General features: G+C 52.3%; 1 protein-coding gene across 4 annotated transcripts in view; it reads right to left on the reverse strand.

Annotated features, from left to right (window-relative positions):
- Window positions 1-18,914, reverse strand: part of MEGF11 (multiple EGF like domains 11) — a 218,629-nt gene that overhangs the window by 198,065 nt on the left and 1,650 nt on the right. For all 4 annotated transcript variants that reach the window (XM_044392025.2, XM_026478347.3, XM_044392024.2 and 1 more), the window contains exons 2-3: window positions 16,083-16,184; window positions 11,925-12,025 (exon numbers count right to left, since the gene is read on the reverse strand). In XM_044392025.2, coding sequence (XP_044247960.2) covers window positions 11,925-12,025; window positions 16,083-16,184 — 203 coding nt within the window. The remainder of the gene's footprint in view (window positions 1-11,924; window positions 12,026-16,082; window positions 16,185-18,914) is intronic.

Below are 18,914 nucleotides of genomic sequence, written 5' to 3' on the forward strand. Positions count from 1 at the left end.
AGGGTAGGCAGGAGTGAAGGGGGCGGAGATCAGGACTGGGAGGGGAGAGGGAGGTGTCAGGTGGGGCTCCCCAGAGACCATGCAGCTTGGAGACTGAGTCTCCAAGAGCTGTTACAGAAAGCAGGACCAGGGGTTCCAAGAGCACGGGTAGCCAGTACCAAGTCCCAGAGGGAGACAGTGTGGAGAATTCAGGAGCCTGGCTGGGACAGAAAGGATCAGAGACCGCAATGGGACCCCGGGGAAGCAAGATACAGAGTGAGGAATCTCATACATGCAGGGAACTGGGGTACAGCATCTGGAGTATGCAGCAGTGCGGGGCACAGGAAGGAAGTATCGAAACTCTGGGAGGGGACAGGGGAATGGATTGGTGGTACCTGACCACTATTTCCTGAGAAAATCACTATTTTCTGCCCCTACTCTGCACGGCACACTGTGAGCCACCGTAGACCATACGATGGTAAGTTTATAAAAGGGTGCCCCGGCCCTTAGGAGCTTATAGTTCATTTGTTCGTGCATTCACGTGCCATTTACTGAACACCTACTATATGCCAGCTACGGTTTTAAGAGTAGAGAGATCAGCAAATCAGTCTTTTGTCCCTACTAAGCACATTATCTAGCTGGGGAGACAAAAAATATATATACACGTGGTCTACATCTCTGTGTCAGATAGCAATAGTGCTAATTAACAAACAGGATAAGGGGGTACAGAAAGATGGTGGGGGGACTGCTACTTCAGAAAGGGTGGTCAGGAAAGACTCGGATAATATGACTTTTGAGAAGAGATGGAGTGAAATAAGGGAGAGAGCCATAGGGCTGGCTGGGGGAAGAGCACTCGGGCAGAGGGGACAGCACTCAGGGTTTCCTGGGCGCTGCGGTGGGGCATACACAGAAGAGCAAGGAGGCCAGCATGGAGGAGGGAGGGAGGAAGGAGATGGATGGAAGTCAGCTGGGGCTGGCCACCGTGAGATCATCAGAGAAGCAGCCGACACCCAACAAGGACCAGAAATCAGAGCTGGCATCCCATAGATATTGAAGGAATTCAGAAGATGGAAAGTGGGGCCTCTGGCAAGTTCCCGTAGAGAAACAGGGAGTCAGGCTGGGGACAGGTTAGCTCCTTCCCAGGCTTTACCTGGCCCGGGGGAGCCAGGAAGAGGGCTTTACATAAACGCCCAGCTGCTCTGCTGAGCCTTCCCCTCCAAGGCGGCCCCGTCCAGAGAGCTGAGGTTTCATTACAGCTACAGCTGGTAGTTAAGCAGCAGCACCCTGATCCTTCCACGGCTGCGTCAGCACACAGGACCCTGCTGGCACTCGCTGCAGGTGGGGGAGAGGCCTGGTGGGGGAACGTTAGGGCTAGGCCAGCAAGATGCAGCCAGCCAGACCCCAGCTCTCCTGGGTCCTCTTGACCAAAGTGCCTGAGCATGCTGTCCGCGGCCCCCCACCCCGGGCCCACGCACCTCCTGATAGGTCTCTCACCCCTTCGACAGAACCTCCTTGCTGTTGCCCCCAGAACGATGGCTCCCCGACACCACCGTGAGCGTGTCACTGGCTTTCAGCCTTCAGCACCCACGTGAGATTGCCCAGGATCCCTGGTGTGGTGCTGAGGGTCCACACCCATCCCTACCCACCCCTTCCAGCACCCCTTCCACACTTCCCGCACTCCGGCCACAGAGGCCTGCTGACGCTGCCCCCGATCCCGTCTGCGCTTCCCCCCTCCGCTCACGCTGGCCTCCCTGCCACAAAGTGCCCTCCTCCCGCACCGAACACAAACCCCAGGAGCTACCCTGTACTGAGCCCTCACGATGCGCCAGCTTCTGTCCTGAAGGCTTTCTCCGTGGGAACTCACGTCGTCCTCACCACAGCCCCGAGGGGCAAGTTCTTAGTACAGCCCGGTCTTATTTTACAGATGGAGAACCCGAGGCAGAGAGGAGCCGAGTAGCGTCCTCGGGGGGAGTCGCCCAGGGGAAAGAACGGGCTTGAAAACGCAGGGTCTGTCTTAATCAGTGCCCATCTCCTGCCCTTCTGGCCAGTTCCTACTCATCGTTGAGACTCCGCTCAAAACTAACCTCCTTCAAGAAGTCTTTTTGGGGGGCACACCCGGCACCTGGGGGGCTCAGGTCAGGATCTTGGGGTCCTGGGATCGAGGCCCACATTGGGCTCCCTGCTCAACAGGGCGTCTGCTTGCTTCTTCCTCTTCCTCTGCCCCCCCTCCATTCATGCTCGTGCTCTTTCTCTCTCAAATAAAATCTTAAAAAAAAAAAAAAAGTGTTTTTTGATCCCTGCCCCATAATTCCCCAGACAGTTATGGTTGCTTCTCCCATAGAGGTCTCAGTGCCAGGGGCTTGGAGTCTGTTTTGTTCACGCATTTTCTTTCTCACTCATTACACAATTACTCATTACTCTCACGATTACTCACTCAGTAATTATTCAGCAATGACGGCCAGGCACTGTGCATGGCCCTGGGACTAACCCGCCTAGAAGACATGGTCCCTCAGCTCTGGGAACTCACCTTTGAGTGGGATAGATGGACAGGCGAGGCGGCATCACCACCAGTGGGGCAGAGTGACAGAGGGGCCACGCGGCCCTCACACAGCTGGTATCCCAGAGCAGAACCAGAGGACTCTACACTGGGTGCTAACAGCTGACAGGAGCTGCCGGGCCTTGGTGCTGTTACCGTGAATTTGCTGGCTCAGCAATTCTTTCTGAGGGCCTGAAAAGTGCCAATAGGTGGACAAGAGCAAACGTTCTGTGTGCTCACAGTAAATGAAGTCATCGGCAGCAGGGTTAAGCATCAGTACCTTATGAGTTTGGTCAATGTGAATCATCACCTGGAGCTCAGCCACTCTGGGCATCCTAAATCAGTGTTCTGAGCCCACGAGACCGGGGATGAGATCGTGGTGGCTGCACCAACCTTGGCCACTCGGTGAGGACGTGTTGGGGCAACTTAACAGCCACCCTCCCTACCCCCTCCCCCACCGGCCACCTCCACCAGCCTGGTGACACCCTCGGTTTCCTTGCCTCCTTAAAGTGTGCTTATCATGCTATGTTGGAATTTTTTAAATATATATATATATATATTTATATTTATATATATATTTATATTTATATATATATATTTATTTATATATATATATATTTATTTATATATATATATTTATATATATATATTTATATATTTATATATTTCCCACTAGACTATACGCTTCTTATTCATCTCTCTATCCCCAGGACTCAGCGGTGCCTTCAAGGCATAGAGAGCTAATAAATGTTGATGGATGGACGGACAGAGGGAAGGCTGAATGTTGTTCTAGGCAGCAAGGCTCAGCACCAGGTGCTGGGGACCCGGGGGAGTGGCATCAGCATGGTTTCCGGTGCTGGCAGCCGGCAGCATTCCCGGGGGGCTTCCTCGAGGGTCAGCAGGGAATTCTTTTACGTAGCAGCTACGAGGAGAGGCCGACTTTCAGACAAGACCTACAGCTCTGCACGTACGTGTGTACACACACACACACACACACACACACACACAGCAATCCCCCACTCCCTACCTTGATCCTGGTACCTACTGCGACCTCGCTCAGCAAAATTTTGAAATCAAACCAGTTTCGCTTGTGTCCCTTCCTCTCTTCACCTGCCCTCTTATCTGACCCCACTTCTCTCCTCTGGCCATAGGTCCCTCCTGCCGAGAGGAGACCCGCTGCAGCAGGGGCAGGGTAGGACTGGAAGTAGCAGATCTCAGTTCCTGGGCTGCCCTTCTCCACCGGAAACGGCATTTAGGTTCCTCTGGGGTCCTTTCCGTTGCTGTGCCAAGCGCTCATGAGGAGCAAGTGATAGACCCTATGGGAAGGTGGCGGGTCAACCGCCAGTTGTCACACTGTTTTATTAGAGCTGTTGGTAGTTTGCAATCGGTCTGAGGAAGCACTGAACTAAATGTCACTGGGTCGGATTATGAAGCCCCCCACTCCGCTGCTCACTATAGAACAGGGGCATGGAGTTTCAGGGACATGGAGGAAGTGCGAATGCGGGCCCCTTCTGCTACAAAAATGCTCCCAAAATATAACTAAAAAATAAAAAGATATCCCGCAGAGCTCTAATGAGAGAAAGGGAAACGCCTAAGTGTAAGGAAAAGGGGGGGTTTCGAGGAGGTACAGAACAGCAGATGAAGCTAAGGAAACAAGGGGTCTGGCCAGCTGCTGCCCCCAGCCCCGGCTAGGAGCCTGGGGTTTAACACCCGCCCAGGGGCAGACGTGGGCTTGGAATTTGCCAGCTCACGAAGGGGAAACTTGAAAATGATCCCACCAGCCAAGTGAAAAATAAGGGATTCGGCATGAGTAAAAAGTCTTCCGCAAGAAACAAAAAACCAAGAGAGGCAAATGGGGAGTCACGGTTTCATGGGTCCGGGTCTCCTTCAGGGGTGAGGAAAACCTTTTAGGGCCAGAGGGGACAGGAGCACAACACTGTAAATTCACTAAATGCCACTAAAGTTTATGTTTCAGAATGGGGACTACTGCGTTATGTGAATTTCACATTTTTTTAACAAAATAGCAAAAACAAAAAACAAAACAAAAAAAACCCCTAAGCCTTTGCCACAGTTCCAGCCTCAATGTGGAATCTCAAACCAAGTTATCAAGGCAAAAACGGGTTGTGAGCCAGTGAAAACCATTAGCAGGCCTAAGAAGAAAACGCAGAACTGATGTGTGCGGCACGTGCACACTGCAGGGCGTGGGGGGAGGAGGCAAAAAGCTCAAGAGTTCACAGCGATAAAGAAAAAGGAAGAAGAAATGGATATGGGAAACAATCCACCACAACGGAGAACCAGCAGTGTCCGCACACAGAATTGATACTCTGGAATCTGAGTCAACCAAACTCATGGACTCAAGACAGAATTATCTTGACCGTATAGGACTAATAGCTCACGATAAAACCATCTGAGACTATCAAAGAAATAGGTTTGAAATAACTACATCAATCACTGAAGGATTAGAATTCATAATGAAACAGGACACTACAGAGAAAAAATAAGATAAAAAAGCAAACCCATAGATCTGAAGAAGGACCAACAGACCTCCTAGGAATGAAACACGCCGTTGTTGAAATTTAGACCTCCACAGGTCGGTTCATTAGCAGAGCCAAAGGATTTGAAAAACGGATGTGAAGAATATCTCCAAGATACAACATGGAGAGATAGAGAGATGAAACATGAGAGAGAGGGAGTAAAACGAGTCTCCAGCATTTTGAAGCTTCAGTAGGAGAAAACTGAGCGAATGAAGGACAGAAGCAAGAAGAGATAGGGCTGAGAATTTTCCAGAACTGATAAAGCACATGAATCCTTCGCTTGAAGGAGATGTAGACCTCTGAGGAGCAAGTGTGAATGAAAATGACTCCACCCCCCAGACACGTGCTAGGAAAACTGCAGCGCGTGCAAGGACAAATTCCGAAACAACAGAAAAACATCCTCACGCCCTGAGGGAAAATCACTGAAAACCTACAATCCCACAGGCAGCTGAAGCACCATTCAAGAGTGAGGGTAAAATGAAGGCATTTTCACCTCCAAGTCTAGCTGGATTGCAGAGTTAAGTTTATGATGAGGACATAAAATCTAAACAACAACAAAAATAAAATACGGCATTTTCAGACGAGCAAAGCGTAAGAGAGGCGATCGCTCCTGGACCCTCCCAGGAAAAACTACTGAACGGCGCCCTTCAGGAAGAACGAAGCCAAATCTAGAAAGAAGGAGGTGAGACGCAAGGAAGTCAGTAAACAGGAGCTAAATTTACATTTAAATAGCAATCCACTGTAAAAAGCAACTGCGATAATAAGACAGGGGTACCTAAATTCCAACAACGGTGCGAGGAGTTTGCTGGAGTTCAATCTTTTTTTTTTTTTTTAGCATTTATTTATTTATTTATTTTTTATTTTTATTTTTTTTATAATGATTTTTTATTATATTATGTTAGTCACCATACAGTACATCCCCGGTTTTCGATGTAAGGCTCGATGATTCATTAGTTGTGTATAACACCCAGTGCACCATGCAATATGTGCCCTCCTTACTACCCATCACCAGTCTATCCCATTCCCCCACCCCCCTCCCCTCTGTAGCCCTCAGTTTGTTTCTCATAGTCCATATCTTAAGCACCGCTCAAGGGCCCTCAGTGTGGCCGGGCAGCTGCTGGCTCCCCCTTAGCCAACCCGGGTGGTTCATAGTGACCCCACTGCGCCTGCGCAGTCCGCTGCCGGGATGCTGAGCAACCCCACCCCCACCCCCAGGCCACATACCTGGTGCTGCGAGCTAATCCCTCCACTTCTCCATTTGGATGAAAACCACATGCCGGCTCTAGCATTCCAAGCACCACTGAAAGGTCCAGATGACCCCTCCAGGAAGTCCGGGGGGGGGGAATTACCTCCCCCACCAAAAGGAAAAAGGAGACGGGGAGGGGCGGGGGGATTGCACAGATTAATTCCCCCTCCCTGCTGGCTAGTCTGAAGCAGGCGCTCTGCTCTTGCCCATCAGGAGAGGCCCTGAATACCAACAGGATACACCTGTCAGGCATCGTGCTGTGTAAGCATCTTCAGCCGTAGGAAGACCAGTGGTTTTCAAAGCGTGGTTCCCAACGCAGCAGCATGACGGGCATCGCCTGGGAACTTGCTAGAAATGCACATTCTCCAGGATGCCTGGGCGACTCAGTCGGTTTAGCATCTGCCTTCAGCTCAGGTCATGGTCCTGGGGTCCTGGGATCGATGTCAGGCTCTCTGCGCAGCAGGGAGTCTGCTTCTCTCTCTCTCCCTCTGCCCCTTCCCCCTGCTTGTGCTCTCTCTCTCTTTCTCTTTCTCAAATATATAAATACAATCTTTTTTTAAAAATGCACATTCTCCAGTGCCCTCCCCGAGTCTTCTGAATCTGAGACTGACGCTGGGGCTCCGTAGTCTGTTAGAAGTTAGAACATGTCTTCCAGGTGATTCTTGTATTAGGTAATCAGGTGCTCGATGATACATTTGAGTGACTTGTGAATTGTGATTACCATGGCATCTGTGTGGTGCTAAGCATTAATAGTGCTCACTAACTACTCCTGGCCCTCTGCCTTCAAGACTCCCCAGAGCCCTCTTCTCTCTGCTATGGCAACCAGCAACACTGCAGAGCCCTGCTCCAGCAGCCTGGGTCCTGGCGGGAGGACACACGTGTCAAACGAACGAGGAATTAAACTATTGTTTTAAGCCGCCAGGATTTGGGTGTTGTTTGTTATGACATCATAACCAAGCCCATCCAGTCCGACACCACCTAATATTTTCAAAAAGCAGTTTCCTGAAATATCTCAAACCCCATTTCGTAAGTGACAAAATCAGCTCCACCTGTGAGCCAAAGATGCCCACTGCCCTAGTCCACAAGAAAGGAGAAAGAGGACTGTGTGCCCGGTGACCCTCAGAAAATATTTGATTCCTGGGTGACGAAGAGGAGCTAGGACTCAGCTGTATCTGTAGCTAACAGAGGGGGTGGGCAGTTCTGGTGCAGAAAGTTCTAGAAGGGCTGCCAAGGGCTCTGGGATAAGGATGGCAGTTCCGGGGCAGGGGAAATGGTACAAAGAGGAGTTCGCATCTGTATCAAGCTCTATGCATTCCAGGACACACTCACTCATTGTTTTATCTTATTCCTTCCACACATGGGGATTGATTCATCCTATGTCATAGTGGGTCCAGAGAGGGCAAAGGGACTTGCCCAAGATTGCACAGCGAGTTGGAGGCAGAGTCAGCCAAGGCTTTTATTCCAGGCCAGTGTCCTTCTTATATCTGCCAAGAAATGGGATGCAGGATGGTGGTGTTGGAGGGAGGATGATGCCCCCGCCTCCCCCCCCCCCCCCCCCGCCCAGAGCACAGATGTTCCTGTGCACTGTCCTGAGGACTCTGGCATCAGATGGGTTCTCACCAGGTTCTGGTGAACTTGGAGGTTCTCTGGCCCCCAAGGGGTGGAGAAGAAGTGAAGGGGCAGGGCATAGACTCCAGAAAGCCTCTGGGTTTACAAGCTTCTCATCTGGCACCCAGCACCCTGGGCACTATCCCTCACACAAGTTCCCTGACTCTGGGGTCTCCACTCGCTCCTGGACAGCTGACAAAGCCTGGCCGGTCCCCCTCCTTTCTTCCCATTACACTAAGCAGCAACAAGAGAATGCTAGCAATGGCCGACACTCACCTGTTCATGGACTCAACTGTGTCCCCCTAAAATTCATATGTTCAAGTCCTAACGCCCAATTCTTCAGAATGTGACCTTATTTGGAGATAGGGTCTTGCAGAGGTAATCAAGTTCAAATGAGGTCATTAGGGTGGGCTCTAATCCAGTCTGACTGGTGTCCTTATACAAAGGGGAAAGCTGGTGACAGACACATGCACCAGGAGAATGGAGGTGCCACGAGCCACGGAGCTACCAGAAGCAAGGGGAGAGGCCTGGAGCAGAAGGAACTGACCCTGCTGACACCCTGTTTTGGACTTCTAGCCTCCAGTGGGGTGAGACAGTGCTTTCCTGTGGATTAAGCCAGCCAGGCCCTGCTACTTAAAACAGCGGCCCCTGGGGAAATGAGTAACTGCCTCGGCCGGCCAGCCTCCCAGCCCGGATCTGCAACCCCACGGTCAGGCAAGCCACCTCTCTGTCTTTGCTGATGGGGTTCCCTGTCCCATCCATGCACAAAGACACCATTCCATCCAGCCCCAACCCCCAAGAAGCCCCCCGACTGACAGCAGGTCACAGCCCTGTCTCCGCCTGGTGTGTCCCATCTGTGTTCTTTCACACACTCTCCTCCGGCTGTTGTCCACGGGTTTTTCTGCATGCGGCCTGGCCTTCCCAACAAGACCGTAAGTTCGGAGAAGGCAGGAGCTATTCCTACCACCTCTCCTATGCCCCGAGGCAGAGCACTGCGGGTGGGCCACAGTGGGCATCTAACAAATACTGGGCCGAACACCCTTCGAGGGTTTCCCTCTTCATTCTTCAGTCTAGAGCGGATTCCTCTTTTTTTTTTTTAAGATTTTATTTATTTATTTATTTATTTGAGAGAGCACAACAGAGAGAGAGCGCAAGAGAGCACAAGCAGGGGGAGCAGCAGGCAGAGGGAGAGGGAGAAGCAGGATCCCTGCTCAGCGGGAGGGACTCGATGCGGGACACAATTCCAGGACCCCGAGATCATGACCTGAGCAGAGGGCAGATGACTGAGCCACCCAGGCGCCCCTAGAGCTGATTCTCATTAACACTCGGTAAGTGGGCACGGCTGAAGAAGACAGTCTCTCTGTTCCACTCTGTGCTACTTTATCAAGATGCCTGTCGAAGCATCTGTAACTCTGGGGGCAGGGATCCGTGTACCAGACCATCTCTTTCCATGAGGCTGTAAGCTCCTCGAGGTAGCAACCATCTCTCGTGTGTGTCTATGTCCCCCGCAGTCGAGCAGGAAATAAGTCGACAAGCAACATCGAACGGGTGAACATGAACATATGGCAAAAATGATTTACTGTGGGTCCAAAGACCCTGTAAGGGATCTGAGGGCTCCATAAACCCACTGAAACTGTGTGCAAAGGGCTGTGTGTGTGTGTGCATAAGTTTATATATGTCATGCGTATTTTCCCAGGGACAGGGTCCACGGAGGTGTGAGAAATTAAAGCAAAAGCCAAGAGTGAAAAAATAGTAAGACCCAAAGTCATGGAGTAGGGAGCTGGCCTTTATTAAGCCCCTACCCTGTGTCTGATGATATAGCTATTACTATCCCCATTTTACATGAACGGAAACTGAGGTACCAAGAGGTGGCGTCTTGCCTCGGTTCACGGAGAGAGAAACAGCCCATCCAAGTGGGTCAGAGCAGACTCCAGAGCCAGACAGCCTAGGTTCGAATCCCAGTTCTACCACTTTCTAGATGTATGATCCTGGCCAAGTCCCTTAACCACTCTGTGACTCAGTTTCTCCATCTATAAAATGGGAGAGATCAGGGTACCCACTTCAGAGGGCTGTTATGAGGAGCTGACGAATTCATGTATAGAAAGAGATCAGAACGATGCCTGACACGGGGGGTGCTCTGAAGACCATGAGGACGAGCATAAAGAGGAAGAAGTTGGGAGGGACGGAGCTGAGACTCAAACCCAGACCTGCGGGACTCTTGCCACGCTGGGTCATCACTACCGCCACCCCGCATGCCACAGTGACCCAACTCACTGCTGAAACTCCTGTCCCCCTTCAGGAAGAGCCTTCAGTCCTAAAATTGGCTTTTCCGGCTAGCTTCCCGGAGGTAGGCTGGCCCAGGGCCACCAGCCCCGCAGGCAGTACTGGCCGTTACATAAGGAGTAGGTGGGAGGTTATAAGCTGCCCTTCCCAGTCAGCAAGACCGGGTCTGTGCAATCAGGACACTTAGTGCTTCTGACCTGTTCTTCATTTTCCAGGAGCTTTACCAACAACCGCTGATGGAAATTAGAAAAGGACTGTGCGCCTCCGTTCCTGGACCCCGTGCTGACATCTGAATGCCCTTTTTCATTTCCCTGAGTCCATCCTTGGGCCCTGAGCCCTGAAGGGCTGCTCACATCCATTTTGCTCAGGCTTTATGAGTCTTGTGTCATACCCCATGCCTGGCTCTCGCTCTCCTCCGGGCAGACAGAGCAGCAGCAGTAAAACCTTGGTCTTGATCTCACTTCTACACCCAGGTCCCCATAGGAGCCCCATCCCAGGTGAGGCATTGGCTAACGCCTTGTCCCAGCCCGGTCCTCTGCCCTGCTCCCGAGACACAGCCTTTTGGGGATGGCTTTGAGCCATCTTTGTATGTTTCCTGCAAAACCATCCCTACAGAAACCATTTGTGGGAGCATTTTTCATTCACTCATGTAATGCAATTAGAATCGAGCTTCTCCAGCAAAAGGGGATATGTAACATCAGGAGGGGAAAATTGTCATTTCATTCCCAACACTAACACGCCCACTCTGCCCAAATTGGCTCTCTGGGGCTGGCTCACTCTACCCACCCAAAGGGCAAGGAGAATCCTAACAAGGAAAATCACTCCCCAAATCTGCCTCCAAATGAAGAGGCAGAAGCTTTGGGGGTGGATTCCCCTCTGTCATTAATGGGGGGGGCTCCCAGTTTCTCCGACACTCTCCGCAGTTGAGGCAAAACTCTACTGCCCACTCGAGAGCCCCATACTGGCCCCTTTGCGCCTGTCAGACGTGGTGGGAAAGAATCCACTGGACTCTAACAGACTCCAGCCCTATCATTCTCCCTGAGAGGTTCAGTGACTTGCCCGAAGGCACATCCCTGGGAAGCGGGGCCCGGAACCCAGGTCTGCAGACTTCTGGGTATGTCCCACTGCACAGCACTGCCCTCCCACCCAGAGGGTCTAGAAACTCAGCCTCATGCACACCTGCTCCTTAGTCTCCTGATCCTTTTTGGAAATGCTCCCACTTCCTAGAACCAGCCCCTTGTGACAGATCTTATTCTTGCCACCCTCCTTCTGGGTACTACGGTCTCGCTATCCAATGATCCAGCCTGCCTTCCTTCCTCCCTTCTACCTTCCCTCCACCCCTCCATCCATCCATCTCCCCACCCACTTATCCTTCCGTGTCTCCTTCCATCCAGCAAAACCTTCTTGAGCCCTTCCAACCTGTGCCAGGCACTCAGCCCTTCTTCCCCATGACTCCTCAGAACACACTCCAAAAGTGTCCACTTCTCTCTTGACCCCATCAAAGCCTAGAACTGACCAGCGTCTATCCACCCTCTTAGGAGATCGACCCGATGGACAAATCCATGCTAACGTGTTTGTACCAGACCCACTGATTCCCTCTGAGCTGGCAGCAGGCAGGGACTTCTGGAGCGCTCAGGTCAGCCAAGGCCTGCTGCTGAGGGCCTGGCTGACAGCTCCACCTCCCTCCCCCTTGGCTCCCCCCTCCTCTCCCATCCCCAGGGAGGTGGCCCCTACGTACGTATGCAGAAGTCCCCGTTCTCGTAGTAGCCAGGGCAGCACTGGGACCTGCGTCGGTACATGGTCCGGAGGCCACGCCGATACGCCGTCTTATAGCTGATCCTGGGGCACAAGGGAGAGAGCCACTTGAAAGTACTGAAAATCAATCACTCGCGTTGGAACGATATTTGTGTTAAGCTATATTGAGGATGCCATTCAATAATTACTCTAAAATGCATGGCAGCTTCGAATATGAAGGAACACAATAAAGAAAAATCGATGGCTGCATCGGGGCCACCGTGATGCAGAATGTATTACTGACGCAGCGTCTGCTGCACCTGCTGACTCTCCCCGGTCTCTTCGGCGTGATACTGAGAAGGGTTTTGGAAGATTCCGGGGTGACTGTGGAAGGTAAGCAGGGCCTTCTCCTGAAAGCCCCCAGACCCTGGGGAGCTCCTGGGGACACCCGGATGGACTTGGGCCCAGAGAGTCTCTGCCACGGCCACTGCCTGAATAAGCAGACTACTTGTGGCCTCCAGGGGACCGGTCCACCCACCTGGAGAACCGAGACAGAGTCCACAAAGCGCCTTCTGAGTCCGACTCGGTTCCAGAGAGCGGATTAACCTCCTTGCGCCAAAAATAACATGTCCTGGGCAAGAGTTTCGCATGCCATCCCCAGGACGGCTCAGAACCGGCCCCTGGTTCTGCAAGAGGAAGAAGCTAAGGCCCAGGGAGCAGAAGCAGCCCTGGACTGGGCATCAGAGACCTGGAGTGTGACCCTTCTGCCGACTCAGGCATTGACACTTCGTCCTGTGCCAGAGAGATTTATAGGCAAAACCTCATTCCATTCTCTTTCTGAGGCACGTAGCATGACTATGTCACCTTTATTTTATTTCCTTGTTAGAGTTTTTATTCTTATTTTATGCACCCCCCTTCTGTTTTATGGATGAGAAAGCTGATATTCAGAGAAGTTAATGACTCGCTCAAAGTCACACAATGAATCCGTTTCAGAGTCAGGATTCGAACCCAAGTCACTCTAATTTCAAAACCAGTAGGCTTAACCTACTGCCCTGTGCCAGTCTCCACGGGGTGGCTGGCTGGCCATACAGGATGGCCACAGTGAGGGAGGAAGACCAGGTAAATAGCCGATGGGAGGACCGAGTCCTTAAGAGGAAGTCAAAATGGGGTATTGGTAGGCAAAGTCCCTTCCTCACACCTAGGGTCAAAACGGAAGAGATTGAAGTAGCCGTTAAGGGACAGAGCGAGGAAGTAACTTCCCAAGATCATGATGTGTGACTAGGCCTCAACCTCAAGTCCTTGGGCCTTGAAGCCAGAGCTCCTTCACATCCCCACCCACACCCCAAGGGAGCCTGCCCTGTGGACCCTTCCTCAGAGGGCAAAGAAGGGACCAGACACAGGAGATGCCTACAGCCTGCTTTCCATGGAGGGTCAGGCCAACTTGGGAAGGGAGTCCCACAGCACAGGCTGGGCCAGCCCTCTCAGTCCTTAAAGCCCTTGCTTTATGACAAATGACAGTGCAGGGCCCCGGGGAAATCTGTGATATTTGGGAATGTCATAAACTAAGGTCATTCTACTTTGTCAAAAGCCCCATAATGAAAAGTAAGCCAGCCTCAAAGTAGAGCTGCTTCCCCGGCACAGGACAGCAGCTCCCGGCAATTTCGGGGGTGGCGTGGGCCTCTCAGATAAAGGAAGTCAGAGTTGGCTCAGAGTTCATCCAACCCAGTCGTCCCACTGCACAGGGGTATCCCCCAGCCCTTCCGGTGGCGTGGTCTCAGCACCATGACAGCCTCCCGGGAGAGAGATGTCTCCCGCTGCTTCTGGCTTTCCCACCCCTGCTTGCTCCCAGTGCTGGGGTGGGGAGCAGGAGAGGGAAGGGGCCAGGGACCAGGCTGCCGGGAGAAGGGTGCTACATTTAAACAAGCCATTCCACACTGAAGCAGACTGATGGTGTGGCTGACAGCATGTGCACCCCAGGTCGGCAGGAAAGCTGCAAGGCAACTCAATAATTTAGCAAAATCATTCATGTTCCAGGAATGCAGCGTATTTTAATAAGCAGCCACTCACTCACCTTCCCCCCAGCCCTGATGGATGGCAGCCCCGGCCTCCGAGTACCCAACAAAGCCACACCTCAGAGCAAACCTGGCTCTGGCACAGGGCCTGACAGGGCTCATGGAGGGAGCAGGACCTCTCTTTCTGCCTCCACCTTTGACTGGGGCCACGGGCAGCTAACTTGGCAAAGCCGAGGAAGTTGCAAGCGGGTATGTGGTCCCACCTCCTCATTTCACAGTCAAGGGCTAAGGGAAGGGGGTGCAGTCATGGCCAAGTAGCTCCTATTGGACCAAAGTTCCTACAAACAACTATACAATCTGGGGGAAATATAAAAATAAAACAACTACCAGAAGGCACCAGAGAGAGAACAAAGGTGGATACTGGAGGGAAAGAGGCACTCAGAAGAAGGAAATGACACGGGGCAAGGTTAGCCCAAGGGAAGGCCCCAGTCAACCGTATTCCAGATGGCTACAATTCAGACAGAAAATACACAGCCGCACTGGCTTGAAGCACCACAAGACAAGTCCAGGGTGGATCCAGCAACTTGAGAGTGAGAAGCAAAACCCCAGAAAAGAGACAGCAGCGAAGAGGAAACCCCATAATTCTTTGTAAGATCTCTGCCCAAACTCCTGGCCCCTGAATGGTGTGTGTGAAGGGCAGGTCCCACGCAGTCCTGCTAAGGCTAAAAAGATTGAACTTTCTGAGTCTGGAAATCGAATGCAGCCAGATTAACTGATTGCCAAAACAAACAACAACAACAAATCAATGCTCTCGGGAGGAAAGTAACAGATTTCATTCTCTACAATCTTTGCCATTCACAGTGCCCAGAAGATAATTCAAAATTACTAGACACAAGGAGCAACTGGAAAATGCTGCCTATGTAAAGGAAAAAACAGTGAATGAAGACCACCGTGAAGTGGCCCAGATGTTGGAATTAGCAAATAAGGATGTTAAAGCAGCTATCATGTCTATGCTCACAGCAATTTACAAACAAAACACCAAAGAAAAGCAGGACTTCGGCGCGTCAGCATAGAACAAGTTTCCCCATCCACATTGCGACCCACCGTGATTCAGGCAGAAACCACGAAGAGGGACTAGACCCACAAGGAGGAAGCCAAAGAAATCTGGAACCAACACAGATGCTCAGAAACTAGGGAAGAGGCCTAACAGGTGGCCTCATGTGCTCACCAACCCTTCATCTGCTGGTTTGCACACCTCAAATAATAGCGCCACCTTGCCCTTTTTAATACGATCTAGTCGCTCACTTTTCTTTGGCTTCCCCTGCACTTCTCAAAGCCTTTTTGCATCCCTGGACTCACTGGACCCTGTGAGTAGGTAGGGCAGGGATCACTGTATGTTTGAAGAGCACACTGGGAACCCTCAAATAAAGCAACTTGCCCAGGGTCATCCACTAAAACACCTTCTCTCTTCCTTCCTCCCCTCTCCCCCCCAGCAACGTGAGAGAATGGCACGCTCTGCAGGAGGGCCGCACACATGCAGGGAGCAGGGGACCCACGTGCAGTCATTTAGAGCGAGTGCCTTCCGTGGGCAGCCTGGCCAAGGTGCCAAGAGGGTGTCTAATTCTCTCCCGGGCTCAGCTCCCCAAGCCAGACGCCCTGGCACGGGGCTACATCTGCTCTGAGGGATCTGAGGTTGGGGTTCCCCCAGCTGACCCTCAGGCAAAACTTCAAGGACAAGCAGTTTCTTGGGGAGGCAATCTAAAGGAAGCACTGGGTGGGGGGGGAGACAGGGAAGAAAAGGCAGATATGTGGAGTTCTCCACAACGTTCCTCAGAGTTCTCCCCTCTACCCTCAGGGTGAGGGCGCTGGGGGACTTAACCACCAACTCCCCATCTCTCACTGGGGGAAGGATGCCCCCAAGGGCAGTAATTGTCTCGTGCTTCCTGCCCGCCCTGCCCTCAAGCTTCTCTGGCCAGAAGGGAGCCCTCAGTAGAGCATCTCAGATGCTCAGGGTGAAGACTGAGCGCCAAGGGCATACAGGCAGCGCACTGCCCACGGTGGCTCCAGGGGCCTTTTACTGACTGGTACAAAGGGGAGCCCTGAGGGCCCAGCACGTCCTCCCTGCCCCGTCACCCGAGAGAGGTACTCACCGGTGCCTGGTGCACTTGAACCAGTTGAGGATGTCCGTGCACCGCGTGTAGTAGATCTGGTCGAAGGGGTGTGCATATGACTCCTGGACGGTCACGGCATAGCTGAGAACCAGACAGCAGGTGGAAGCTAGGTCAGCACTTGAGAGGCTGAGCTCCTATTCACGACGGGGGCTCCTTTCCCAGGGGAGCCGGGCCCACAGCCTCCCCCCACCTCACTATCGTCCTCCTGCCCTGGATGCCGTCAGCGTTCACACCTCCCTGACCCCAGGCTGGATCCAACACATATCCCTCACTGCCCTTTGGCCCAGCTCATTTTCTGAAATTCTAGTTCATTTGTTCGTTTAGCAGAGAACGAATAAAGGAGGGCTTAGGTTTATTCTATGTGGCTCTGGAAGGCCCAGAGCCAACAAGTTTTAAAATACTTTGTTTGGATCTTTATGGGTTTCAAAGCATATACGTGGAAGCTAATCCTTGTAGCAATTCTATGAAGTAAATGGTCCCATTTTACAGATGAAGAAACTAAGGCTCAGAGAGAGGCAGGCTGCCCAGGTCACACAGCTGGTACCAATTAACAGCTAATATTTATTGAGCACCCTGTGTTAAGTGTTTTAATCCATTTTAATCCTCACAATCCTTTAAGGTCGGTGGCATCAATATCTTCATTTTACAGACAAAGACAGCGAAGAAAAGAAAAAATAAGTGACTTCCCCAAGGTCACCCAGTTACCTTCTGCTCTGTCTCCAAGATAGCTGGGGGAGCGTCAAGGACATGCCCAGACCTCCTAATCGAAGTACTATCTTGTTATGTTGCCTGTTTGCTGTCAACCTGAACAGTGGGAGGAATTCTCGAGAAGGAAGATTTCACCTTAACCCATCAGCCTCTCCACCTGCCCAACCCCCGGCAGGAGTTGTAGGAAAAGGCGGTGGAGCTAGGATGCTGAAGGGAAGATTCACACTTGCTGTGCAGGCTGGGACAGGGCCCCAGCTGAGACGGCAGGGATTCATGTTTATGTAGGCTGGTATTCCTCACTGTTTCCCCCCCGACGGCTCACTGACCTGGGCCAGATGGCCAGATTCAGGCTATAAAAGCCCGTCTGCTTTGCCTGAGGAGACTGCTGATTTGCTTGCAAGGGGGCCGGGCAGGCCAGCTCCCCGGGTGCATCCACAGCAGGCTCTCTGATGCCCGAAAGGTCAAAGATCTGGAATCCAGAAAGAGGGCCGAGGAGCAGTCAACAAGGCACAGGGCCTTGGGGCGCTGGAAAATTCTGGCTCTTTGAAGCACTGAGGATGTAAGGAGGGTCCCTGCTGAGCCTCTACCAGCCAGTGCAATGGAGATGCGAGTCAGAGGCACACGTGTGTGCAGACATGGGCCAAAGCCGGTTCTGTCTCCAGGCTTGGGGACACTGAGGCAGCTCAACCCCCACCCCTGGCTTCCCACGGGCTCTTTCCAACTCTCAGATTCCACGATCCTACGCTCCCGCACGGCTACTGAACACCTCACTTAGGGCAGGAGAATGAATGGCTCAGCGTGCATGAGCTCTGGTCACATTTGAACCCTGTCACCTGTTCGCATGTCCTTAGACATGTTACTTAACTGTAAACCCATGACAAAAATTATCAGGGACTACACACAGTCATTGTGAGGATTCAGCAAGGCAGTAAGAGTGTCCACCTCTCAAGGTGATGGGAAGATACAGCAAGAGAAGACACATAAAGTCCTCAACACAAGATAATACACGTAAAATTTTTAATGGATGCCCAGTGTCTAATAGATGCTGGCTGCCATTATTATAGCGGCTCACCTCCTGCCCTAGGCTCTGGGGAGATTCCCTCCCTGACCGTGGTGGGGGAGAGAAAGAGCAGGACCCGCACACGGAATGGACTCCCTGCCTTTGTTAAGCACTCAGGGGGGCTCAGGCACCCCTTCCAGTCCTGACAGACACAGGTTCAGAGAAAAGGCACTAGCCTGACAGAGGGGTGAGCAGAATGTCACGGGGGATGGTCCCGGCTCTGCAGGGGTGTCCTGGGCCAAGCAAATCCGGCAATGAGAACTTGAATCAACTCCAAGTCTCCGGGGCGAAGTGTGTGCCCCTGGTTTCATGGCTGGATGGTTTAACACGCTCACTTGCCAACGTGCTAATGAGGGACCAGATTAATCTTGTAGAGCTGGGCTTTATTAGCCAGGGGAGGTCTTTCCACTGGGTTTTATGGTGGAGGGGCGTAATTAACAAGGAGCCCGCCAGAAGCACTAATCCAGCTGAGAAATTCTCCCTAACTGGTCTCTGGGGACCGGGGCGTGTTTCTGGAATGACATGGACTGCACCTGTCCACGCGTCATTGGCAGGGGAGCTCAGGTGGGCAAGCCAAGAAGAAGGCACGTGGTGTCATGGGGCACTGCCTGCAAGGCCTCCTCCCTAGGGCCTGGAGAAGCCGCAGGGGCCCCCAGACCTCACTTCAGTTACAGGGTCAGTCCTTGTCCTCCCATGAAAGGATCACCTCGGCTGACACCCAGCTCAGTGCAGGCTCCCTTCAGAGTATTTTCAAATTCCAAATTGACTGATGTCGGGGAGGTCTAGAAAATTAGAGAATTCGGTGTGAGTGTGAACCGATCCACTGTTCAAAGTGATCCACAGTTGGGACACGGAGAAGAGGGAAGTAAGGCAGGGCTCTGTCATCAGGGAAGGCTCCTTGGAGGAGAGGGGACCGGTCGGAGTCGCTGGGGAAGGCAGAGAAAGGCAGGCGGGGAGGGGGTATTCTGGAGGCGGGGATCTAGCACAGCCACGGCGGGAGGCAACCGTGTGTCAGCCGGGACAGGTGCATGGTGGGGCTACTG

This window comes from Ursus arctos, unplaced genomic scaffold, assembly GCF_023065955.2.
Source record: "Ursus arctos isolate Adak ecotype North America unplaced genomic scaffold, UrsArc2.0 scaffold_28, whole genome shotgun sequence".
Classification (NCBI taxonomy): Eukaryota; Metazoa; Chordata; class Mammalia; order Carnivora; family Ursidae; genus Ursus; species Ursus arctos.